The following is a 27,563-nucleotide window of genomic DNA, read 5'->3' on the forward strand; positions in this document are numbered from 1 at the left end:
CGGCGCCCGGCCGCCCCGCCCCTGCGCCCCGCCCCCGGCCCCGCCCCCGGCCCCGCCCCCTCGCCGGGCGGAGCCCAGGCCAAGGCCCCCCCACCTCCCCCCAGCCCCTCCACACCTCAGCCTACCCCCCTGGGTCGAGTCCCTTCCCCGCAACCTCCGCTCCGCACTTAGTAAGTCCGGTCTACACCGGAGCAGGATCTGGCTCACTGGAGAAAACTTGGCCTCAACGAATCTGACCAACGGAAGCACAACGAGGCATTTTCCCCCCTTTTTAGTCTTATATTAATTTATGTGTCAGAATGCACACAAGTAAGCTCTCCCCTCTCTGTGCATCTCAACGCGGGGCTGTGGGATGAATCTTCGGAGATTGCAGGCTCCGCATCGGACACCTTGCCAGAGCCGAGGAACTGCAAGGGGAAGAGGACAGGCAGGGCTGGGACAGCCTGCGGACGGATCTGAACACAGCACAGCGCGGGGCCATCAAACGACATGCCACCGGAGGTCGTGTGAGACTTTAAAAAAACCCTGTTGTTATTTGTTTGCTTTTTAAATGATCGGTCACAAGACTGAAGTAAAAAAAAAAAAACATAAACCCCACAGTTCTCCCAAGTGTATGCTTATCAGATGGTCATTTTGTTTCTGCTGTCCTCAGTTTTGCTCTCAGAATGTAGGTGTGAAGTCACCCGATACAGGACTCCCCTTGAAGCCGGAGAGTGATGCCTACAGAACCCCGAAGGTGGTCTCCCTTTCTGTAACTTCACCGATGGCTCTCTGCCTGCCCCACAGCTGATACGGGGCACTTAAAACTGTGTGTGACAAGGCTCTCTCCTCTGACTCCACCAGACAGGAATTAACCGTGCTTTTACCCAATTCCAATCCCTGAGCAGCGTCTTCACCAAAATAACAACGGCTAATATTTATCGAATGCTTATTATTTGCCAGGCATTGAGCTAAATCCTTTACACGCACTATTTCGTTTTCAACCCCCAGCACTCTAGTCAACAGCTGTGGTCTGATAAAGACCACAGCAAAGGGGCGTGCTGGCTCCAGACCAGCTGTTTCTCACACTCCGTTTTCCACATTGAACAAGATCAAGTTATCCTGTGAACTTCCTACTTAACACAGCATCTTCTTTCAAACAGACAGCAACCCCCCTGGGTCTGGAAACATCTGCCACAGTTGCGTAACATCAGCAACCAGCTACCTCTCTTTTTAAGAATGGTTTGTTACTGGGATCCAAGAGCACTTTCCTAAAATATCTCTAATGAATTATAATTTGTCTGCCTGTACGGAAGCTTTTGAGCTCCTGGAGGTCAAGGACCACCCATGTGACTCCACTTGATAACCTCAGCAGAGTGCCTGGCACATTAGCGATGTCCAATAAATGTGTGTGAAATCAAGGGCTGAAAAGGTGAGTTGAATAACCCCCCATAATTTGGTACGCTTCAACATATGGCTTAATTTTCTAAAACGAGCAGCCTGGGACACAAGGATAGAAGCTTCCCCACTCTGAATTTGTTGAAGTGCATCTCGGGTAACAACTTCAGGCAGCAGATCTGGTTCTAGTACTGGCCCCTGTCACTGGTTGGCTGAAATTCTCCTTGTCATCGGCATGAGGGTGCCATTTTGCTGTGTCTCCAGGGCTGTGTAATGCTTTCTGGAGGCTGTTACAAAGGCAAAGGATTTGGGATATGTATGAGACCTCATTTCAAGGAAGCCCCAGGAAGATGAACAGTAGAGATTACATCATTGGGCTTACTGAAATGACGAGGCTGTAATCCCCACACTGCCTCAATGACACGTGTGTATGATCTGGCCCCAGCCTCTTGGTCCAGCTTCGTCTTGCACCATCCTAGTTCATCAGGTCTGAAAATGCATCATGCTCCTTTCCACCTCAGGGCCTTTGCACATGCTGTTACCATGGTCAGGAATGTTCTTCCTCTTCCTGTTTGCTGGTTAGCATCTACTTACCTTTCAGCTCTTAGTTCAGGTAAGAACTGAAGCCTCGGCCCTTAACCTGTGTCCCTGATATATGCTGTCACAGTAGCTCAAAGCTTTATTTTATAGCACTTACCAGTTTTTATGACGTATTTGTGATTAATTAAGGTCTGTCTCCTCCACTGTAAACAAGGATTCAGTCTGCTTTGCTCACTGTTGTCTCCCCAGCCGCCGGCAAAGCAGTGTTTACTGTGTGCTCAAATTATTTTGTTTTGTTAGATGTCCTAAGTGTGCATTTGGCTGAGAACCCAGAAATCATCCTTTACAGGACTGATTAATGTGCCCTCCTCATTTGATAAACTCCGCTCAAAGACCACTCTGGTTTTTAACCTACCTTGCCTGCTGTGATTAATGTGTCTGGTTTCTTAGTCTGGACCAACCTTACCCCACAGAGCCTCTCAATTCCATGCTTTTCTACTACAACTTTTTAGGTAAAACTGTTATTAGTGTTTACATATTATCTTGAATCAGACTTTCTTTTGGGGTATTTCTATTTTTGTTTAGATCTGCCCACAAATTCTAAAAGTACCCTTACACCAGTCTCTTTTTCTTTTTTCAGATTTTTATTTATTTTTGAGAGAGAGCCAGAGCAAGCACGAGTGGCAGAGGGGCAGAGAGGGAGGGAGAAAGAGAATCCCAAGCAGGCTCCACACCGTCAGCACAGACCCACCCCCCCACCCCCCCAATGTGTGGCTCGAACTCACAAGCTGTGAGATCATGACTTAAATTCAAGAGCTGGATGCTTAACCCACTAGCCACCCAGGGGCCCCCACACCAGTCTCTTCTGATAGAAGGCTGAGATAACTTCTGGCAGGCAAACTGTATTACCATTTATTTGCCTCCTCTTAAGATGATAGAATGTTGATGACAAAATCAGGATGCTCAAATCTGGTTTGATCTCACAACTCTTTCAAACATACTGAGGCTGAGTCTCCCTAACAGAAACTGCTCACATATCTAAATAACTTAGGTTGAGACAGAGAAGTAGATGATATTAAGATTTCCCATTTTGGGGTTATACGTGCTGTCATTCACAATAACGTGGTGGGGTAAGATAGGAACTGTAGATATTATAACCCTAGGAGCTCAAGTACATTTAGCCACAGAATAAGTTTTGACTTTTTTTTTCTTCAAATTCTATAGTTCCCTGAAATCTTCCTACTTACTAGCATCTCGCCAGCGTTCTTTCTCTTTTCACTGGGCAAGTGACGTGTAGCCATGAACCTAGCGCTAAGAGGAGGAGAAATTTTCATATTTTGTTTCTCAGGCTGGAAATCAGCCTCCCCGGGGACATTTTAGGTTTCCAACAGCTCAGAATCAACTGTACCTTTCTCAGACTCGCTCTACACAGACCGGCCGGCCATGCCTGCAGGAGAAAGCAAGCATTTATAAAGAACTTCGGCAGAACCTCACCCAATTTCTCTTTTCAGCACCCTAATTAAAAAGGCTACATGGGGTGGCTCCTCCACTCTCACGAAAATCATCTCTGAAGTAGCACTGAAACCTTTCAACAAAGGGGCATTTATACAGCACAACGGAACCTTGATAACTGCAATGCTTAAGAAAACTACATTCCCACTCCCGAGGAAATTCACTTGCCAGGCTGGGTTTTAAGCGACTACCCTTCCTTATTTCACTCCTGTATAATACAAAGAAACCCAAGAGAGTTATTTTTCTTATTAAAAATATTTTTTATTGGCTGAAGCTGATCGATTCTCTTCTTTAGAAGGGATAGAAATGCACATTAGTATATTCTTTAAAAAATTAAATTACAAGTTAAAAGGGAAGTGTTTTTAGTCTTTAATGATAAAGAAAAAAAAACGCATATAAAACTTGATCTTCCAGCGAGCCTTTGTTTGTATGAGTAGACGGGACTTACTACAGACCCAGACACGATGGGGCTCTGTTCAGCTCGGGGACAGACGGGCCTCGGTTGTCAGTAACTGATGAGATACTTTCCAGTTAAAAATATGTTCTATCATATCATTTTATGTCTATTTTACACAGCGAAGTCCAGAGCAAAAGCCACGAAAGAGGAGGAGACTATTTCTCATATATTTACAGCTGTCTCTGATAAGCTGTTGGTTGTAGTTTAAATGCATGCACAGGTTTTTTAAAAATCAGAGAGTGAAAATAGCACTTTACATGCAGGGGTTCTCGATTTGATGTTCACACTTTTAAAGAGCTTCTCTAGTACTTAATTCTAGTCTGCATCTTTACAGAGAAGTCTTTTTCTCTGTGAGCATAATATACATAATTGTGTATACAGACAATACACAATAAGGTCTAATTGCTTACACATAAAACAATATTTCTTCAACATGAAAACGGTCAACTTGAAAAGCAATAAAATACAGATGTTGAAAAACTAACTTTCAGTTTCTGCTTCCCTTTGGTATTAAGTGTTGCTTACAAAGGATTACAATCCTCTTTTTGTTTTCAAGGTTAAGCATTAGGTATTGATGTCTGCTTCCTGCCTTCCAAAGTTGGAAAATCGGCTTCTGCAGGAAGGAAACAACAGAGTGAATAAAATCAAGTCCAGGAGAGCGGTGGGCAGTGTGTTCTAATTCACAGTCTCTAAAAAATTAACTATATACATCCTGATTTTTGTCTACCTAAGGTCGTGCAAAATACCATAAGTCTTACAGCTTCTCAGCAAAGAGAGAGAAAGAGAACAGGAGTCAGGGAATAGCTACCTGCGTTGACTGCTTTCACAGAGTTCTTGCTTACACTGAAAGCATCTGAAATGATTATGTCTTTTAACTTCTCAGACTGGATTCTGAAGAAACTTTGCATATGAAATGTAGGTTTAACAGAAGGAAACAAATCAAGAAAGTGCAAACTACACCAATTAGCCTTTTTTCCCAAGATTTTTCTTTTCATTTATTTTTTTGTTTATTTATTTATTTTGAGAGACAGACAATCCCAAGCAGACTCTGCACCCTGATGAGGCGCTGGGACTCATGAACTATGAGATCATGACCTGCGTGAAACCAAGAGTTGGACACTTAACTGACTGAGCCACCCAGGCACCCCTGAAGATTTTAAGTCGTCTCTACACCCAACATGCGGCTCGAACTCACAACCCCGAGATCACAAATGTACACTCCATGGCCTGAGCCAGCTAGGTGCTCCAGTCAATGAACGTTTTTATAAAATTGAAACCCTATGAAAAGATTTCTTTCCGGACAGATATCCAGATGAAAGGCTGAAATGTTAATTTAGATTCTGATTTTGAAAGCTATCTGTATTCATTTCCTTATATTTAAGATTCTAGGTATTGAGAACAAGAACTTTTTGATCTGCATTTCTCATACAAATAACTGACATTTTACTGATTAAATTTAGAAGGTATGTACAAATAGGTCAAACAAGAGAAAGGATTACAGGTCAAACAAATGCATGGCCTTGACTCTACATTATCAACGTTCCCAAGTTACTTATTAAATATCAATTGAGATATAAAGGGAGATAAACAAAAGTGACTTACCTCTGACCACAGTGAATACTGAAGTTGACTTTTGTTTTCTTCAGTTAGTAAGGAGGGTATTTTTTTGAGCTGACTCTTCTGAGACTTCTAAGTTCTATAAAACAACTTCTAAATTAGTACCCAGGAGAGAAAAACTGGACAGTACTTAAGACAATACACAAATATAGCAGAAATGCCTTTAAAAGACCTAAGGAATTAATGAAATACAATGAAGTAATTTCAAACAACAAGCATCCATCCAGCAAAGAGGTACTGATTTCCTATTCATGTGTGGGGCCCTTTCGTCTCTAATTGCCTAGTTGGAAGGCTCTGTTTGCTTTACCATGTATGTTATGCCTTAAACTCTGGCAATCAGCTAATACCCAGATATAACTGTCTCTTTGTCAGCCTTAATATGGACTATGTCATGAGCCCCTAATGATGACAAGGGTCATCAATAAGAATCGACAATTGTAAGTGCCACTGTTAATTATAAGTACTTACTGAGGGCTTGTTTAGTTAGCATTGTTAGGTGTTTTGGAGATTTTTTTTTTAATGTTTATTATTTATGTATTTATTTTTAATGTGTATTCATTTCTGAGAGAGAGAGAGAGAGACAGAGCATGAGCAGGGGAGGGGCAGAGAGAGAGGGAGACACAGGATCTGAAGCAGACTCCAGGCTCTGAGCTGTCAGCACAGAGCCCGACACAGAGCTCGAACTCACGGACTGTGAGATCCTGACCTGAGCCGAAGTCAGATGCTTAACTGACTGAGCCATCCAGGTGCCCCTTGTTTATTTGACAGAGAGAAAGACAGCATGTGTACACGAGTGGGAGAGGGGCAGAGACAGAAGAGAAAGAGAATCCCAAGCAGGCTTCACGTCAGTGCAGAGCCCGATGCGGGGCTCTATCTCCTGAACCAGAACCAAAATCGAGTTGGATGCTTCATCGACTGAGCCACCCAGGCGCCCCTGGGAGATCTATTTTTAAAAAGGCGAAAAAGAAGGAAAGAGAAGGATGATACCTGGAAAGACAGCGGTAGACACAGCTGGTGGACTTCAGGGTGCAGGGAAAGCCTGCCTCCTCAGCCTCTTCCTCCTCCCCAGGGGGCCTGCATTTGAGCCAGGCTGAGGCTCTTCTCAGCGCTCCCAGACCTCTGGGCTTTAATCATCCCACTTCCTCTCTGCTCAAACAGCCTTCCTATGTATTCTACCATCTGATGTATTTTATTTCATTCCTTTAAAAACATTCTTCTGAAAGGGAGCTGTAGGCTTTCCCAGCCTGCCACAAAAACAGGTCAAGAACCCTGACAGGACCGACAGTCTCGAGCTAGCAATGAGGATGTCGGGTCCCCTGTGCTCGTCAAAAGTCCAAATTCAGTTTCAGGCTGAGTCCCTCCCTGTTTCCACCCCTCAACTAAGTAGGAAGCCGGCTGTGGGGCAAGGTGATGTGGTCAGCTATGCTGTGTTTTACTCTTTCTTTTCTCTCTCTTTAAATCATTGGGGCTTTTAAAAAATAGTTAATAGGGGCCCCTGGGTGGCTCAGTCGGTTGAGCATCCGACTTCGGCTCAGGCCACGATCTCACGGTCCGTGAGATCGAGCCCCGCGTCAGGCTCTGTGCTGACAGCTCAGAGCCTGGAGCCTGCTTTGGATTCTGTGTTTCCCTCTCTCTCTCTGCTCCTCCCCTGTTCATGCTCTGTCTCTGTCTCAAAAATATAAATAAATAAATAAATAAATAAATAAATAAATAAATAAATAAATAAATAAAATAGTTAATACACATTCAAATATGATAAAAAGAATATATATTCTTTTTTTTTTAATGTTTATTTATTTTTGAGAGAGGGAGAGAGAGGGAGAGACAGAGCGCACACGTGGGCAAGGGAGGGGCAGAGAGAGAATCCCAAGTAGGTTCCATACTGCCAGCCCAGAGCCTGCCCCAGGGCTCGAACTCATGAACCATGAGATCGTGACCTATGCCGAACCAAGAGTCGGATGCTCAACTGAGCCACCCAGGCGCCCCCAAAATAATATATATTCTTATCCCCATCCCTTTGGGTACATGTGAAGAATAACATATGAGCCTTTCAGTATCTTGCTTCTTTTCACTTAATAATATATCCCATAAGTATTTCCACATCTGAGCTCTTCCTCACTCTGTTTTATAGCTAAGCAATATTCCAGTGTGGACACACCATCGCTACTCCCTGAGTTCCTTTTTGCTGGACACTCGGGATTGTTTCCAAACTTTTGCTATTACAAAGCAATGCTGCAGGGGTGTCTGGGTGGCTCAGTCGGTTAAGTGTCCAACTCTCGATTTCGGCTCAGGTCGTGATCTCACGCTGCACGGGTTCGAGCCCCGAGGGGGGCTCTGTGCCAGGCTCTGTGCTGACAGTGCACAGCCTGCTTGGAATTCTCTCTCTCTCCCTCTTTCCTTGCCCCTCTCCCGCTTGTGTGCACTCTCTCTGTCAAGATAAATGAACTTTAAATTTTTTTTTATTTTAATGTTTATTTATTCTTGAGACAGAGAGAGACAGAGCATGAGCGGGGGAGGGTCAGAGAGAGAGGGAGACACAGAATCCGAAGCAGGCTCCAGGCTCCGAGCTGTCGGCACAGAGCCCGACGCGGGGCTCGAACTCACGGACCGTGAGATTGTGACCTGAGCCGAGGTTGGACGCTCAACCGACTGAGCCACCCAGGCGCCCCAAGATAAATGAACTTAAAAAAAAAAAAAAGCAGTGCTGTAATGTAAAACTTGTACATAGGCCACTTTATACACACGTGGATGTACTGGTAGGAGAGATTCCCAAAGCAACACTACTGTGTCAAAGGCTCAGTTCTGCAAGTTTGAGTAAATGGTGCCAAGTTCCCTGACAGAAGGTTTGAATCACTTTGTGCTCCCCCAGCAATGTCTAAGAATGTGTTTGAGAAAAAGGCTTTGAAATAAGACCCTTGTTCTCTGCAACAGATGCCCAAAAATGGTGACGCAGACAGGCCGCTCAGAATTTCACCCTGCTTCCTTGTTGCAAAAATTAAGACTTTTTACAAATTGGGGAGCCTGTGTGGCTCAGTCAGTTGGGCATCCGACTCTTGATTTCCACTCAGGTCATGGGGTTGAGCTCTGAGTCGGGCTCCAAGCTGCCAGCTCAGGGCCCACTTGGGATTCTCTCTCTGCCTCTCTCTCAAAATCAATAAACTTAAAAGATTCTCTCTTTCTCTGTCTCTCTGCCCTCTCCCCCGCTCACACATTCTCTAAAATTAATTTAAAAAAAAAAGGATTTTTACAAATCATTTGCTTTTTTCTATAACTATCCAGTTCCAAGGACCAGAGGGACGGAATTTGTAAAGCATGTTGCCAAGTATATTTCTGTGAATTACATTGTTTTTTCAATGTTTCCAGAATTAGTTAATAATCTTCCAGAAATTTTTTTACATCTGAAGGCAATACTTTTTCCAACTAATTCCAAACGATTATCTGATTCTAGCTATGGAATGTTAAGTGAGAGAATTAATCACTTTTCCTCACCTGTAAGATGAAAGGTTGAGATTACACCCTCTTCTAGGTCTTTCTAGCTCCAAAATTCTCTTAAACCAAGTTTTCACCAACCTCAAGCGGCTTTAGCATTTTTTTCATTCTCTAGCTGAGGTTACTGTTTTGTCTTTTTATTTTTTATGAATTTTTTAACATTTATTATTTTTGAGAGAGAGAGAGACAGCACAAGTGGGGAAGGAGCAGAGAGAGAGGGGGACACAGAATCTGAAGCAGGCTCCAGGCTCTGAGCTGTCGACACAGGGCTCGAACTCATGAGCTGTGAGCCGAAGTCAGAAGCTTGACCGACTGAGCCACCCACGCACCCCTGTTTTGTCTTTTTTCTGATCATGTCCATTCCAGGTATTTACTGAGCGTCCTCTAGCAGGTACTGTGTGTGCTACAACTAGGAATGCCCAAATGAGTATGAGGGGCTCCGGAAGAGAATGACTAGGAGTCGGCCGGGTAGATTATACTGAAAGACAGTTCTGCTCGAACACTTGTTTTGAAAATATGAATTTGTTCCAACACAGCCAATATATTAGGGAGCAATTTGGGCCTAATGTGAAGTTTGCATTTATTTACCTGCAGTTTTGTCCACGAGAAACGCTAGGTAAATTGTGCCCAGTTGCCTGAGCCATGGCATGCCGGAATACAGACACACACCTGCACCCCTCAAACATCCACTGCCCTCCCCCAGTTTCCCCGTGTGTGTTAAAATCCACCCCATCCACATCTGCTGCTATAACTTCCCAGCCAAGTACCTTCTTCCCTCATCCCAGTGAATCATAAGCTGCCACTTCCCCAACACCCAGTTCCACATGCAAACTTCAGGTCTTTCTCAAGATAAAGTGCCATATTGCTTACAGGACTTATCTATTTCTTAACGACTTAACATGTATAAAAACTGTCCTACCGGGGTGCCTGGGTGGCTCAGTCAGTTAAGCGTCTGACTTCAGCTCAGGTCATGATTTCGTGGTTTGTGGGTTCAAGCCCTACATCAGGCTCTGTGCTGACAGCTCGGAGCCTGGAGCCTGTTTCCGATTCTGTGTCTCCCTCTCTCTCTGCCCCTCCCCCGTTCATGCTGTCTCTCTCTGTCCCAAAAATAAATAAACGTTGAAAAAAAAATTAAAATATATGTACTCTTTATTTTTTAAGTTTCATTTAAATAATGTCTATACCCAACGAAGGGCTCGAACTCACAACCCAAGATCAGGAGTCTCAGGTTCTTCCAAATGAGCCAGCCATTTGGAAGACTCTTTTTTTTTTTTTTTTAAAGTAAGCTCTAGGCCCAATATGGGGCTTGAACTCACAACCCCAAGATCAGGAATCCAGGCGCAAATGATACGATCTAGTAGCAGGCCTAATATTCTGTAATTCTGAGCCAGTGCTAAGTATAAAGGGTATCTCAAGGTACCTGTAATGACTGTAATGTGATCTGAAACCATCTGTGATCTCTACTAGGAGCAAAGTCATAGGTATTGTGTACTCCTATGACTTGTTTCCTATATCCAGAATTGAAGGAAGTGCTAAATTTCAATCAGAGGTTAATTAAAATAAGCTTATGTGTGTTTGTTATTCACATCAAAGGTTGTGGATCCCCTGAATTCTATTCAACAAACTCTGGTTAAAAATCTCTGCCTAACAAATCCAAAGAGGAAAAAAAGGAGATGGATAATTAGCCGCCAGGGGGTAGGGGAGAGGGAAGGGGGAGGGACTGCTAATGGGTACGGGCTTTCTTTGGGGATGACGAAAATGTTCGAAGTTAGATTATGGTGACAGTCGCATACTTTGTAAAATACACTAAAACCACTGGATTGTACACTTCACATAGAAGAACGTGATGGTATATACATTATATCTCAGTAAAGCTGTTTAAAAAAACCCTTACGAATACTTAAAAATACTTTCTGCCCCATTGTAAAATAAATTGCTTCACTAATGCTTCAAAGAATCTGTCAAGAAAAAGTCTTTCTTCCCAGAAAACACCACAAAGTCCATTAAGGTTTCTACTTTGAAAAGCTTATGTGGGATACATGGTAGATATTCTTTTAAAAATCACTTTTTTTGGAGCCCATTCTTCTTTTTTTTAATGTTTGTTTATCTATTTTGAGAGAGAGAGCGTGCATGAGCGGGAGAGGGACAGAGAGAGAGGAGAGAGAGAGAATATCCCAAGCAGGCTCTGCGCTGTGAGCACAGAGCCGAGGCAGGGCTTGAACTCAAGGTTATGAGATCATAACCTGAGCTGAAATCAAGAGTTGGACGTTTAACCGACTGAGCCCCCCAGGTGCCCTGGAGCCCATTATTCTTTCAGGCAATCTTTGTGACTACCTGTTGAAGCTCATGGCAATGAGCATGTTGATTCTAAAATGGTTAATGGTCTTGGGGTGCCTGGTAGCCTCAGTCAGTGAAGTGTGAGACTTGGTTTCGGGGTTGTGAGTTCGAGCCCCATATTGGGTGTAGAGATTACTTAAAAATAAAATCCTTAAAAAAAAAGCAATAAAATAAAATGGATAATGTTTGAGTTTCAGATCATCTGTGTCACATGGAAACCACTCCTTGGAACTCTGAATCTACCAAAACACCAATGTGATGAGGAACCAAGCAAGCGGTGCCCCCAGAGAGTATTTCATGGAACAAGGCAAGGACGTCTGCATTCACTTTTCTGTCCAACACTGATCTGGAGGTCTTAGCCAGAGCGATAAGGTAAGAAAAAGACATAGAGCATACAGATCAGAAAAAGATATTCTTTGTTCACAAATGACATGATTGTCCATGTAGAAATCCCTAACCACCTATAGAAAACCTACCAGCATAGGTGAATTTAGATAGGGGCAATTTACAAAAAAAAAGTCAACTGCAATTCTTTATACCATCAGCAATTAGTGAAATTTAAAGTGCCATGTATAATAGCAGCAATAAACAAAATATTAGCAATACATTTAACAAAAGCAAGACGCCTACGAAAACTACAAAATAAGAGAAATGGAGGAAGGCCTTTTATTTAGGTCTATAAACAAACAAACAAACAAACAAACAAACAAACAAACTATATGGAGATATACTCTGTTCACAAATGTCAATTCTTCCCCAAGTGATCTATAAATTCAATGAAATCACAATATCCAACTGTATCTTTGTAAAAATTGACAAGTTGACTCTACAACTCCCATGGACCTGCAAGAGATCTAGAGTAGACAAAGCAGTTTTGCAAAAAAAAAAAAACGAAGTAGAGCATGTATACTACCTGATTTCAAGACCCTCCACAGTTATATAATCAACACAGCGTGGCATAAGGAGAGCTACCAGATCAACAGAACTGATTGGAGACTCCAAAAACAGACCCTTGCATATACGGTCAACTGAGTTTCAACAGAGATGCCAAAAGTAATTCAACTGGGAAGGGCAGTCTTTTCACCAAATGGTGCTGGAACTGGATACCTATGTGAAGAAAAATCCTCACTTCATACCATCTGCAAAAATTAAATTGAGATTAACCATAGACCTAAACAGAACCTTAGAACTTTCAGAAGGAGGGGCGCCTGGGTGGCGCAGTCGGTTAAGTGTCCGACTTCAGCCAGGTCACAATCTCGCAGTCCGTGAGTTCGAGCCCCGCGTCGGGCTCTGGGCTGATGGCTCAGAGCCTGGAGCCTGTTTCCGATTCTGTGTCTCCCTCTCTCTCTGCCCCTCCCCCGTTCATGCTCTGTCTCTCTCTGTCCCAAAAATAAATAAACGTTGAAAAAAAAATTAAAAAAAAAAAAAAAAAGAACTTTCAGGAGGAGACCATATTTACAACCTTGGGGCAGATTTCTCAGGACACAAAAACTGCCACTTAAAAAAAATTTGATAAACTGGACTTCATCAACATTTTATATTTCTGCTCTTCAAAAGACACTTAAAATAAAAAGGCAAACCACAAAGTGGGAGAAAATATTTGCAACATATCTGACAAAAGACAGAGGCCTTGTGTGCAGAGTATATTAAGAACCCTTACAACTGAATATAATAAAGGAAACAACTCAAACTTAAAATGGGCAAAAGACTTGAACAGACACTTCACAAAAGTATATAAAGAGCCAATAAGCACACAAAAAGATGCACATCATTAGGTTATCAGGAAAATGGAAATTAAATGGCAACCACATGAGGGCACCTGGGTGGCTCAGTCCATTGTGAGTTCCGGGGCCCCTGCCCCATACTGGGCTCTCTGCTGTCATCGGGGAGCCCGCTTCAGATCCTCTGCCTGCCCCTCCCCCACTCACGCTCTGTCAAAAAACAACAACAAAATAATAAATGGCAACCAGATGCCACTTCACATTTATCAGGATAGCTAAAATCAAACTGACAAGGGGTGCCTGGGTGGCTCAGTCGGTTGGGCGTCCGACTTCGGCTCAGGTCACGATCTCGTGGTCCGTGAGTTCGAGCCCCGCGTCGGGCTCTGGGCTGATGGCTCAGAGCCTGGAGCCTGCTTCCGATTCTGTGTCTCCCTCTCTCTCTGCCCCTCCCCATTCACACTCTGTCTCTCTCTGTCTCAAAAATAGATAAACGTTAAAAAAAAAAATCAAATCAAATCAAACTGACAAAACCAAGCACTGGTGAGGATGTGGAGCACCTGGAATGTTCATACACTGCTGGCAGGGATGCAAATGGTACAAACCACCCTGAAAAACACTTTGGCAGTTTATTAAAAAGTTAAGCATGCACCTGTCCTATAACTAGTGATTCTATTTCTAGGTATTTTCCTTAGAGAAATAAAAACAAATTTCCATTTTACAAAAGGTTTATATAAAAAATGTTCAGGGCGCCTGGGTGGCTCAGTTGGTTAAGTGACCGACTTCAGCTCAGGTCACGATCTCGCGGTCCGTGGGTTCGAGCCCCGCGTCGGGCTCTGGGCTGATGGCTCAGAGCCTGGAGCCTGCTTCCGATTCTGTGTCTCCCTCTCTCTCTGCCCCTCCCCCGTTCATGCTCTGTCTCTCTCTGCCTCAAAAATAAATAAACGTTAAAAAAAAATTTAAAAAAAATGTTCATAGCAGCTTTATTCATTATAGCCCCAAACTGCAAACAACCCACGTGTCCCATCAACAGGTGAATAAACAAACTGTGGTCTCGTCATACAATGGAATACTGATTGGCAATAAAAAGGAGTGAAGTATCAGTATACACAACAACATGGACAAATCTCAAAATAGTTCTATTGAAAGAAGCTAGACAAAGAGTACATATCATGACTGCATTTATACGAAGTTCTAGAATAGGCCAACTATTCTTCCATGATCAAAATCAGAGCAGTAGCTCCCTGGAGTAGGGGAAAGGGGGAGTCCACGCCAAAGAACATGAGGGAACTTTTTGGGGTGATGGAAATGTTCTGTATCTTGACTGGGATATTGGTTAAATGAGTGTATATATACATTTATCTAAACTTACTGAACTAACGATCTGTGTTGGTTTTCATTAAGGAATAAGTACTTAGGCATTAAAGTCTACAAAGTTGATCTTATTTTATTTCATTTTTTTAATTCAAGTTAGTTAACATACAGGGTAGTCTTGGCTTCAGGAGTAGAATCCAGTGAGGGGCGCCTGGGTGGCTCAGTTGGCTAAGGAGTAGAATCCAGTGATTCATCTCTTACATGTAATACCCAGTGCTCATCCCGAAAAGTGCCCTCCTTCATGCCCCTCACCCATTTAACCCATCCCCCCACACCTTCCAGCAACCCTCAGTTTGTTCTCTGTATTTAGGAGTTTCTTATGGTTTGCCTCCCTCTCTGTTTTATCTTATTTTTCCTTTCCTTCTGCTATGTTCCCTTCTGCTATGTTCATCTGTTGAGTTTCTCAAATTCTACATATGAGCAAAATCATATGATATGTCTTTTTCTCACTTATTTCACTTGGCATAATACCCTCCATTTCCATCCACATTGTTGTAAATGGCAGGATTTCATTCTTTTTCATTGCCAAGTAATATTCCATCATGCGCGCGCGCGTGTGTGTGTGTGTGTATACATACCACATCTTCTTTATCCATTCATCAGTCAATGGATATTTGGGCTCTTTCCATAAATAATTTGGCTATTGTTGATAGCGCTGCTATAAACATTGGGGCGCATGTGCCCCTTCAAATCAGCATTTTTATATACTTTTGTATACTTTGGATATAATCCTAGTAGTGCAGTTGCTGAGTTGTATGGTAGTTCTATTTTTAATTTTCTGAGGAACCTTCATACTGTTTTCCAGAGTAGCTGCACCAGTTTGCATTCCCACCAACAGTGCAAAAGGTTCCTCACCAACATCTGTTGTTTCCCGAATTGTTAATTTTAGCCACTCTGACAGGTGTGAGGATGTATGTCATTGTAGTTTTGATTTGTATTTCCCTGATGATGAGTGATGTTGAGCATCTTTTCAGGTGTCTGTTAGCCATCTGGCTGTCTTCTTTGGAAAAGTGTCTATTCATGTCTTCTGCCCATTTCTTCACTGGATTATTTGTTTTTGGGGTATTGAGTTTGGTGGGTTCTTTATAGATTTTGGATACTAACCCTTATCCATTATGTCATTTGCAAATATCTTCTCCCATTCCATTGGTTGCCTTTTTTTTTTTTTTAAATGTTTATTTTTGAAAGAGAAAAAGAAGGACAGGGCAGGGGAGGGATCCAAAGCAGGCTCTGTGCTTACAGCAAAGAGCCGGATGCAGGGGTCAAACTCACAAACCACAAGATCATGACCTGAGCGGAAGTCAGAAACTTAACCAACCGAGCCACCCAGGCGCCCCTCTGTCGGTTGCCTTTTAGTTTTGTTGATGGTTTCCTTTGCTGTGCAGAAGTGAGGCCATTTTTGCTTTTACTTCTCTTGCCTCTGGAGACATGTCAAGTAAGAAGTTGCTGTGGCCTAAATCAAAGAGGTTGCTGCCTATTTTCTCCTATAAGATTTTGATGGTTTCCTGTCTACATTTAGGTATTTCATCCATTTTGAGTTTATTTTTGTGTATGGTGTAAGAAAGTGGTTCAGGTTCATTCTTCCGCATGTCGCTGCCCAGTTTTCCCAGCACCACTTGCTAAAGAGACTGTCTTTCTTCCGTTGGATAGTCTTTCCTGCTTTGTCAAAGATTAGTTGGCCATACATTTGTAGGTCCATTTCTGGGTTCTCTATTCTGTTCCATTGATCTGAGTGTCTGTTTTTGCACCAGTACCATACTGTCTTGATGATGACAGCTTTGCAGTATAGCTTGAAGTCCAGGATTGTGATGCCTCCAGCTTCAGTTACCTTTTTCAAGATTGCTTTGGTTATTCGGAGTCTTTTCTGGTTCCATACAAGTTTTAGGATTGTTTGTTCTAGCTCTGTGAAGAATGCCGATGTTATTTTGATAGGGATTGCGTTGAATATGTAGATTGCTTTGGGCAGTATTGACATTTTAACAATATAAGTTCTTCCAATCCATGAGCATGGAATATTTTTCCATTTTTTGTGTGTCTTCTTTAATTTCTTTCATAAGCTTTCTATGGTTTTCAGTGTGTAGATTTTTCGCCTCTTTGGTTAGGTTTATTCCTAGATATTTTATGGTTCTTGGTGCCAGTTTCATTCTTTTGCATGTTGCTGTCCAGTTCTCCCAGCACCATTTGCTAAAGAGACTGTCTTTCTTCCATTAGACACTCTTTCCTGCTTTGTCGAAGACTAGTTGGCCATATATTTATGGGTCCATTTCTGGGTTCTCTATTCTTTTCCATTGATCTATGTGTCTGTTTTTGTGCCAGTACCATAGTGTCTTGATGAGTACAGCTTTGTAATACATCTTGAAGTCCAGAATTGTGATGCCTCCAGCTTTGGTTTTCTTTTCCAACATTACTTTAGCTATTCAGGGTCATTTGTGGTGCCATACAAATTTTAGGATTGTTTGTTCTAACTCTGTGAAGAATGCTGGTATCATTTTGATAGGGATTGCGTTGGATGTGTAGATGCTTAGGGTAGTATCAACATTTTAACAATATTTGTTCTTCCAATCCATAAGCATGGAATGTTTTTCCATTTCTTTGTGTCTTCTTCAGTTTCTTTCATAATCTTTCTATGGTTTTCAGTGTATAGATCTTTTACCTCGTACAAAGCCGATTTTAAAAGAATTTCAGTGTTCGTACAGACCTTTTTTTATTTTAGTTTTTTGGTCAGGGACACAAAGAAGTTTAACTCTGTGGCCTTCATATATCTTTATGCACACAGCACACCCAAGTAATGTACCTGGAATCTTAATTTTTTTTTTTTTTAATTTTTTTTTCAACGTTTATTTATTTTTGGGACAGAGAGAGACAGAGCATGAACGGGGGAGGGGCAGAGAGAGAGGGAGACACAGAATCGGAAACAGGCTCCAGGCTCTGAGCCATCAGCCCAGAGCCCGACGCGGGGCTCGAACTCACGGACTGCGAGATCGTGACCTGGCTGAAGTCGGACGCTTAACCGACTGCGCCACCCAGGTGCCCCTGGAATCTTAAATTTAAAGCCTCAGTTCTAAGCTCTTATTTTAGAGATTAGAAAACTGGAACCCCAGTATCCCGATTTCAAGTTCAATGCTCTTTTCACTATTTATATTAAGGCTATAAAATCCACAAAGCAACTTACATCATTGCTACTGAAATGTTACTGGGCTCAGAAAAAGCAGTTAAAATTAACATGTAAAACACTCCCCCAAAAGAATGACAGATTTAGAATGAGTATGTTGTAATTGCTAATGAAATAATAGCTCTAAGTAACAGTAATCAAAGAATGCTAAAATCATTAAGTGAACTTTATAAATATAAAAGCTCGGGCTGACCAACTCTTGAACTTCCAATGAACCTTTACATCCACAGGTGGCACAACCAGAGATCCAGGTCCTCCTGATGTGATGGATAGGCAGAGACAGCATCGCCAGTGAGGCAGTGATGCCAAAAGGAAAACACCAAACTGATCCCAAGTCTAACCAAGTCACTAGATCTAAATACCAGTTCTTAGGAATCATGGAGGACACAGGAATGTGTTAAATAACAATGAGGACAATTAGCAAGATCCAGAATGTGGGAAATTCTACAGGACAAATCACCCAGTGTTTCTTCCACAACTAAATGGCAAGAAGAAAAAAAAAAAAACAAAACAAAACAAAGGGAGAAGAAGAAGAAAGAGGAAGAAGAAAAAGGAGGAAGGAAGATGGTGAAGGACCTGCCAGTGATTGAGACTTTATTTTTATTTATTTATTTATTTATTTATTTATTTATTTATTTAGTAAACTCTACACCCAGGGCTCGAACTCATGAGCCTGAGATCAGGAGTAGTGTGCTCTTTTGACTGAACCAGCCAGATGCCCCTTAGGACAGACTTTTTTTTTTTTTTTAATCTTTTTTTTTTTTAACGTTTATTTATTTTTGAGACAGAGCATGAACGGGGGAGGGGCAGAGAGAGAGGGAGACACAGAATCGGAAGCAGGCTCCAGGCTCTGAGCCATCAGCCCAGAGCCTGACGCAGGACTCGAACTCACGGACTGCGAGATCGTGACCTGGGCTGAAGTCGGACTCCTAACCGACTGAGCCACCCAGGCACCCAAGACAGACTTTAAAGGACATATCCAAATGCCAAGTATGGACCTTGGTTGATTTAAATAAAGAGTAAAAAGGCATTTTTCAGATTAATGGGGAAAACTTATGGTCTAGTCATTAGGTTGATATTAACAAGTTATTGTTAACTTGGCTGGGTATGACAGTGTTAAAACTATTTTTTTTAAATGCTTATCTGTGAAAGATACATAATAAAGTTTAAAAAAAATTTTTTTAATGTTTATTTTTGAAAGAGAGAGAAAGATACAGCGGGAGAGGGCCAGAGAAAGAGGGAGACACAGAATCCAAAGAAGGCTCCAGGCTCTGAGCTGTCAGGACAGAGCCTGATGCAGGACTTGAACCCACAAACTGTGAGATCATGACCTGAGCCGAAGTTGGATGCCTAACCTACTGAGCCACCCAGGTGTCCCTGGGTTATTATTTTTGTTTGTTTTCTCTTGTTGTTGTTGTTTTTAATGTTCATTTACTTTTGAGATAGAGGGAGAGTGCGAGTGGGGTAGGGGCAGAGAGAGGTAGACAAAGGATCCGAAGCAGGCTCTGCGCTGACGGCAGAGAGCCCAATGCGGGGCTCGAACTCATGAACCATGATTGTGACCTGAGCCGAAGTCAGACGCTTAACTGACTGAGCCACCCAGGTACCCCACATAATGAAGTTTTTATGAGTGAAATGATATGATGTCTAGGATTTGCTTCAAAATGCTAAGAAAACATGTACGGATAGGGGAAGATAAAAATGGCAGAACGTTGAAGGTCTGTGATTTTAATATTCTTCCTACTTCTGTATTTGAAGTTTTCTATAGTAAAATATATAATCTTATATCCCAAGAATTTATATTCATACGCCCAGGTAATTAGAAAGAGGAAGTTGGGGCACGGTGACTTTTTTGTGTGATTTTTCCCTTGTCCTCGAAGCCAGTGTGCTATCTCTCTGTCTCAGAGACATACAGGAACTTTCCTTCTAGCAGAAAGGGGTGCCCGACCAGTGACATCTGCGCGGGAGTACTCAGTGGAGTATTCGGATACACAGAGGGGGGTCAAAGGAAAAGTAACCACATACATTATTGGCACTGCTGCTGAAACTCTCAGAGCTGATGGGGAGCAGGGTACTCAACTCCAGGTCCGTAACCATCTGCCGAGACTCTGCCAGCAAACGCTGGAGCTTGCTTGTGGGCGAAAAGTCGTCCTAGGAAGACAACACAACGTAAGCATTCAAGAAATCAAGAAGCGTTTTGAAATGTTTATGTTTACAAGCACAGTGTGATAAACACAAATGTTAACCACCCACTAATGTTCATTTGACTTTAGGCATTACATATCAAAGCTGGACATGAAATACTAGAAGAACCAAATTCCATTTATTTCTTAGAACCTACCTTGCTAAATAATTTGACTTCAACAGACCTTACAACTAATTAAGTAACATCCATGCGATAAAAAGAATCCTAGGCTGGGGCCCCTGGCTGTGTCAGTAGGTAGAGCGTGCAACTCTTGATCTTGGGGTTGTAAGTTGGAGCCCCACACTGGGTGTAGAGATTACTTAAAGATAAAATCTTTAAAAAAACAAAAATCCTAGGCATTGTTTAACTCTCCTAAATTAACTTTCCAAAGTCATAATTATCATGCTGATTAGTATTTCAAAATACTTGCAAAATGTAATTTTAACATTAAACGCTTGTAAGCTTTTAAGGGGCACCTGGGTGGCTCAGTCAGTTAAGCGTACGAGCTCAGGTCATGATCTCACTGTTTGTGAGTTTGAGCCCCAAGTCGGGATCTGTGCTTACAGCTCAGAGCCTGGAGGCTGCTTCAGATTCTGTGTCTCCCTCTCTGTCTGCCCCTCCCCTGCTGGTGCTCAGTCTCTCTCTCTCTCTCTCAAATAAATAAACATTAAAAATTTTTAAACAAATAATATAAAAATATGTGGATATGTGCCTTAATTTGTTCTTGTTTAATTTTCAACTTTGGCATCTAAAGTTTTAGCATGACAACCACTCTTGAAAGTACCTAGACTATTTTTTGCTAAGAAAAGTGAAGTCTAATGTTCCAGGAACAAAGATGATCACTACTGACCTGGATTTAGAAGACATTTAATAAATACCTGCTGAGTGAATACATCTGTGTGTGTGAGCACATGCTCGTGCACACACATACACACACACACACACACACACAAATATATACATATATATGGACAACATAAGCATGCAATATATATACTGCCTCAAAAAATAGGTACCAACCCTGAAAAAAAGGTCTCACAAGAACTGAAAACGTAGTAACTAACATTTCCTCTCATACTAACAGCTTTGAAAAAATTAACATCTCTGAGGGGCACCTGGGGCCTCAGTCGGTTAAGTGTCTGACTTCAGCTCAGGTCATGATCTCATGAGTTGAAGCCCTGCGTTGGGCTCTGTGCTGACAGCTCAGAGCCTGGAGCCTGCTTCGGACTCTGTGTCTCTGTCTCTCTCTGCCTCTCCCCTACTTGTGCTGTTTCTATCTCAAAAATAAACATTTAAACAAATGTTTAAAAATTAACAGCTTTGAGGTATAATCAACATATAATTAACTACACAATTAATTTGGGGTATCTAGGTGGTTCAGTCGGTTGGGTGTCCGACTTCAGCGCAGGTCATAATCTGGTGGCTTGTGAGTTCAAGCCCTGCATTGGGCTCTGTGCTGACAGCTCAGAGCCTGAAGCCTGCTTCGGATTCGGTCTCCCTTTCTCCCTGCCCCTCCCCCACTTGCGTTCTGTCTCTGTCTCAAAAATAAATGTTTTAAAAAACTACAATTAAGCTACATAATATGCTGAGTTTTACCTATGTACACAGCCCTGACACCACACCCACAACGGACAGGGAAGCAAACCTATGCCCCCTGGGAATTCCTGCTGGAGTCGGTCCACCCATTCCCAGCCAACACTGATCTGTCTTCTGTCACCAGAGACTAGTTTGCCTTTTCTGGAATTTTATATAAACACATTCATATTTTTGTCTATGTGGCATCTTTCATTCAGCATAATCATCTTGAGATTCACCTGTGCTGTGTATCGTAAGTAGTTTATGCCTTTGTACTCCTGAGAAGTACCTCACTGCATGCGGGCATCATTTTGTCTATTCACCTACTGATGTATATTTGGGTTGTTTCCAGTTTTTCAGTTAATACAAATAAAGCTGCTTGAGTATTCACGTGCAAGTCTTTGTATGGACGTGTTTCCATTGCTCTAGTGGAATAGCTGGGTCATATGGTACATGTATATTTAATTTTTTAAGAAACTACCCAAGTGCTCTTCAAAGTGAATTTTCTTTTCCCACCACCAGTGAATGAAAGTCCCAGTTGCTCCAGATTCTAGTCAACACTTAGTATGGTCAAGTTTTAACAAAGAGAACACCCATCAAATACCCATTAGGGGCCAGGCCCTAAAATATCTCATTTAGACCAAGCAAGTGTAATGTTATTATTGCATATTTGCAAATGAAGAAACTGAGGCTCAAAGGAAGTAAATAACTTTACTGAGGTCATTGAGCTAAGACAAAGCAAAACAAGGACGTGAACCCAGATCAGTTTCATAGCCTGGTATCTTCCCCAAGTAAAGCCAGAAGTAATTAAGTTCACTTCAACTTATTTTCACTCTGACAGAGCTGTAATGCGGATCCCATTTATGGGGAAGGCACCGGCTCATGTGTGACAGTGACAGTGCAGTAACAACCTCACTGACCATCAGGAGGGGCATGAACAAACTGATTTATTCAATCAATAGACTACATATTGATCAGCAGTCAAAATGAAGGGACTAAGTCTTCAAGTATCAGCATGGATAAATGTCACAAAATATTCACACAGTTGGAAAAATCATCACAAAAGGATAGAGACAGTCTTTTACCACTTACGCACATTTTAAATACACACAAAACATTATGTAATGTTTAAATATATGTTTTTAAGTAGTAAAAGCATAAGAAAAAGCATGAATGCAACTTCAGGATAGTGATTAACTGGTGGGGGGAGCAGGCGAGGGGAGAAGGCACGTGGGACCCACACTTTATCTGTAGTATTTCATTTCTTGAACAAGAAAAATAAAACAAATGTGACAAAGGTAAACATATTAAATCTGAATGTAGGTGCACAATTGCTTGTTACAGTCTTTTTTGTTATATTTAAAATATGTGTATGCACATATATATGTAATATGTATGTATCTATCAGTCACCAGGAGGGCCTGAGGGACATCTGGCCTGGAGTTAACTCTATAGAATAACATTTATTTTTTATGTTTTTTAAAATTTATTTTGAGAGAGAGAGAGAGAGAGCACATGTGTGAGCGTGGGAGGAGCAGAGAGAGACAAGACAGAGAGACAGAGAGACAGAGAGAGAGAAAAACTCCCAAGCAGGCTCCACACTGTCAGCATGAGTCTGTTGTGGGGCTTGAACTCACGAACGGTGAGATCATGACCTGAGCCGAAACCAAGAGTCATACACTTAACCAACTGAGCCACCGAGGCACCCCTATAGAATAATATTTAAAGGAAATAGAAGGTGAGTAACTGTGACTTCAGTTAAATGATATAATTAAAGTCCCATAGTTTAGAAAACAAACAAACAAACAAACAACAACCCTGAAGAATGACCAAAATTAAGCACACGAACCACAGTACTACAGGAGAATTAAAAGCATGCTGGGGAGGAGTCTCGCTTGAATGAGCTGGGTATCTCTAAGCAAAATACAAACCTTCTCATTGGACAATGGTGCCTCTTTGTTGAATAACAAAATCTTAGGTGAGTTCTTTGTATCAGGAGAGGGCCCTGTCTCTATCAATCTCTCATCCTCTCGTGCCGCAGATTTTGAAGCACCCAAACAGTGGGAATGCTGGATGGCAAACAGCTCACTACAAACGATAAAACCAAACGGGACAGACATCTTAAAGCGGTAGCAAACATGTGTCACCGATACTCTTACACTTCAAACTATCTCAACAGGAAAAAAGTTGTTTTTGTTTTTAATGAAGAAGCTCAAGTTTGAGTAGAACATTAGAGATTTGAAGAGAATAATTGAGTAGAATATTATCAATTAATGCATACCCTTTGCAGTCAGAATTAAAACAGAATTCTTAGAGGGTAACAACAGAATAGGGAATTTCCATCCCCCTTCCAAAAAGAAAGAGGGAAGGGAAGGGGAGGGGAGGGGAGGGGAGGGGAGGGGAGGGGAGGGGTGGGGAGGGGAGGGAAAAAGAAAAGAAAAGAAAAGAAAAGAAAAGAAAAGAAAAGAAAAGAAAAGAAAAGAAAATGAAGGAAAATCATCCAAAAGGGAGGGGAAAAATTAACACAGGTTAAACTTGTGAAAATTTTGGGTTTTTGGTTTGTGAAGTTGATTTTTGTTAATGGTTTTTAAAAGTCCAACCCTTTTGTGAGAGTCGGACAGCACTGTGTGGCTCTTCATTCTTCTGCAGGCCATCGGTATTGGAGGACAGAGCCGTGTAGCCAAGCTTCGGGGTAGGATATTTGGGCTCAAAGCAGAATGAATGGCAAAAGCTGGCACCCCTTCCTCCCACGTGCCCTGTAACTGAAGGGGAGCAGGCTGCCCGTGGCTTCTCCCTCCACAGGTAACCCCCCTGTGGTCTGGCTGGCATGGGATGGTGGAACAAACGGGAGCATTCAGCCCGATAATAAAGTAGGTACACAGTAAGTGCTTATACTCTAAGGGAGAACATAATTATCTTCTGTGTTTAGCCACGCGTTTGTCAGGTGACGTGTGGGCACCGCCCCTCTGCTGGCAGCACGAGTCCTGTCAAGTATTTCAAACCAGGGAGGTCAAAAGGGTCTTGAAAGAAAACTCCGAATGTAAATTTGAATTTCTTTCCTATGTTAAATTTCATATATGTCCACTGCGCTCTTAAACCTAACATAGGGGCTGAGCACAGAGCCTAAATAGGATTCTCTCTCCCTCTGCCACTCTCCCCTGCTCACGCTCTCTCTCTCAAAAAAAAAAAAAAAAAAAAAAAAAAAAAAAAAAAAAAAAAGAAGGGGCACCTGGGTGGCTTGATTGGGTAAGTGTCTGACTCTTGATTTGGCTCAGGTCATGATCCCACAGTTTGTGGGTTCAAGCCTCACACTAGGCTCTATGCTGACAGTGCGGAGCCTGCTTGGGATTCTGGCTCTCCCTCTCTCTGCCCCTCCCCTTTTGTGTGCACGCACATGCTCTCTCTCCCTCCACCCAAAATAAATAAATAAACTTAAAAAAAATTTTTTTAAATAATGTTGTTAAACCATGCACTCAACAAACATTAAAAAAAAAACTACCATAAACTTTCCCCGTAATCTATGTGTATTCTTCGCTCAGCAGTGAAAATGCGCAGTTGTGCTCTACTGATAACTTGCAATTATTTAAAGAAAATCTGTAAAAAACAAATACAAATAGATAACTTTGAGTGGCACCACCGTTTTACTTTAAAATTTCACAACAGGCAATAACTATCTGTATGATTTTTTTTAAGTTTATTTATTTTGAGAGAGAGAGAGAGAGAGAGAGACAGAGCACGCAAGAGGGAGAGGGACAGACAGAGGGATAGAGAGAGGGAGGGAGAGAGAGAATCCCAAGCAGGCTCCACGCTGCCAGGGCAGAGCCCGACATGGGGCTTGAACCCATGAACCATAAGATCACGACCTGAGCTGAAGAGCCATATGCTTAACCAACTGAGCCACCCAGAACCTCATGTGTGATTTTTAAATGACTTAGGCTTCTAAAAGGGCCAAAGAAAAATCCAAATAATGAAATTACCAGAAAAAAATTTTAATCATAAAGTCCTATGAAAGTCAGCGTGACGACTGAAATAAGGCTCTCAATATAGAAACTTCATTCTTTCTGTAATTTAAGAACAAAGAGCTAGGTTTTATTTAAAAATTGCAGGGGTGCCTGGGTGGCTCAGTTGGTTGAGTGTCTGACTTCAGCTCAGGTCATGATCTCATGGTTCATGGGTTCAAGCCCCACTTTGGGCTCTGTGCTGACAGTTCGGAGCCTGGAGCCTGCTTCAGATTGTGTGTCTCCCTCTCTCTCTGCCCTTCACCTGCTCATGCTCTGTCTCTCTCTCTCCCAAAAATAAACACTGAAAATTTTTTTTAATTGCACACATTGGGGCACCTGAGTGGCTCAGTCAATGGAGGGTCCACCTCTCAACTTCAGCACAGGTCGTATCTCAGGGTCATGGGATCAAGCCCTGCATCAGGCTCCATACTGAGCATGGAGTCTACTTGGGATTCTCTCTCTCTCCACTCTCTCTCTCTCTCTCTCTCTCCCCCCTCTCTCCCTCCTACCCCTCCCCCCAAAAAAGTTTTTTTAAATTTCAGACATTATTATAGCGCCCCTCAACCACAAGATTCTGCAAGTTTTTTTTTATGTTCCTCTATTTTTGAGGGAGAGAGCACAAGCTGGGGAGGGGCACAGAGAGAGATAGAGGGTGGCACAGAGAATCCAAAGCAGGCTCTTAGCTGCCAGCACAGAGCCTGATGCAGGGCTTGTACCCAGGAACCGCAAGATCATGACCTGAGCCGAAGTTGGATGCTTAACCAACTGAGCCACCCAGGCGCCCCAAGATTCAGCAAGGCTAACGATAAGATGAGCCTGAATAATGCAGCATATGCTAATGACTAATCCATTTTCTTCTCTTAAAAAAAACATTAACCTTTCTCAGCTTGTTATGTACAAATCTTATTTTTCTTGCATGATTTCAAAAAGTGAGAAGGTTTGGGAAATGTAAAATGAACATGAGGGCAGAAGCAGTTGGACACGGAAATATGCCACTGGGGGGTTGGGGGGGCAGGTGGAGGCGAAATTCTTATCTGTGGTCTAGGGAACGTAATCTCTGCAGAAAAACAGCTTATCGATTCACACGGGATCCAGGGGTGAGGAATGCTCCAGAGCGGCATTCTGCTCCGTCAAGTGACCTACTGTTAGCTTTAAACAAAAAAAAAAAAAGAAAAAAAAAATATTTGCCCAACTCATGACAACTGGCTTTGTTTTCAAACAAAACCTTTGCCTCAGAAGCAGTCCTAGGTACAAACTTTTCACTGGAATCTAATAGGGTCTCTTTGCACAATCAGAAACTCGACTGTCTATGTGGTGATGAAGAGAGTAACCGTTTGGCCCCAGACGTGATTTCTGTTCGCAAACACTGCTCTCTGCTTCCCAGTGAGTGTCGCGTGGCTAATGCCCTTTCCATTTCCAAGCACAGCATGTTGGGTCCCCAGGGGTTAACAATGCCAATATCACTAACCTCTTGGAGGAGTTGTATTTCTGTCCGCTGGCACTTTCTGCACAAGTACACACGGATTTGTGGCGAACGATTCTTTGCACTTTGGAAGGCTTGAAAATACTCATCCATTCCACGTCAGACATGTGGCCTGGTGCCTCGATTATGAAGTTACTCGGGTGGCAGCACTTGGATTCCCATATGTCACTTTCCCCCAAACAGGCTTCATTTTTATGGCAACAGGAGACTCCAGGCCTTTCCATGTCATCTTGACATTCAACATTCAGCTTTTCTGGTTGTTTTGCCCCAGAACAGCTGGCCAGGCCCAGGTACACGTTAACATCATGCCACTGTTTCTCATCAGATAAGGACACTGATGTTTCCAAGAGTTGTTTCTCTTCATTCTGAATCTCTATCCCGTTCCCTTTTGGTGACTTTGCATGGATCTTGCAAAATGTACTTTTGTTTTCGGCTTCCATCGGCATTTTTCCTCCCAGAGACCAAGACTTTTGCTTCTCCAGCAAGTCTTTTGTAAATAGAGATGAGACAGCAATTACACTTTTCCCCCCAAATGAAGTATTAACCTGTAGTCTCTTCTCTTTGCATACATCACAAGGGCTCTTGTCTGACCTATTTTGCTGAACCAACGTGGTCTCAAATTTTGGGTCTTTAACCAGTGACTTCTGATTTTTCTCTCTCTTAATATCGACTTTTGGGCGGTTATTCTCAAGGTCTGACAAACACATGTCTCTGCTATGATGGCAT

The 27,563-nt window shown here is 42.3% G+C and overlaps 1 protein-coding gene across 6 annotated transcripts in view; it reads right to left on the reverse strand.

Moving 5' to 3' along the window:
* Positions 1-3,708: 3,708 nt before the first annotated feature.
* The window catches only part of CCDC62 (coiled-coil domain containing 62), a 44,471-nt gene continuing 20,616 nt past the window's right edge, over positions 3,709-27,563 (reverse strand). The window contains exons 8-12 of one of the 6 annotated variants that reach the window (XM_047828404.1): positions 26,823-27,551; positions 23,285-23,441; positions 19,619-19,744; positions 5,489-5,582; positions 3,709-4,499 (exon numbers count right to left, since the gene is read on the reverse strand). In XM_047828404.1, the coding sequence (XP_047684360.1) occupies positions 5,529-5,582; positions 19,619-19,744; positions 23,285-23,441; positions 26,823-27,551 (1,066 nt within the window). In that variant the 3' untranslated portion in view covers positions 3,709-4,499; positions 5,489-5,528. Of the gene's footprint in view, positions 4,500-5,488; positions 5,583-19,618; positions 19,745-23,284; positions 23,442-26,822; positions 27,552-27,563 lie in introns of those variants that run through there. The other 5 variants (XM_047828403.1, XM_047828405.1, XM_047828407.1 and 2 more) reach the window with 5 other exon arrangements.

This window comes from Prionailurus viverrinus, chromosome D3 (genome assembly GCF_022837055.1).
Source record: "Prionailurus viverrinus isolate Anna chromosome D3, UM_Priviv_1.0, whole genome shotgun sequence".
Taxonomy (NCBI): Eukaryota; Metazoa; Chordata; class Mammalia; order Carnivora; family Felidae; genus Prionailurus; species Prionailurus viverrinus.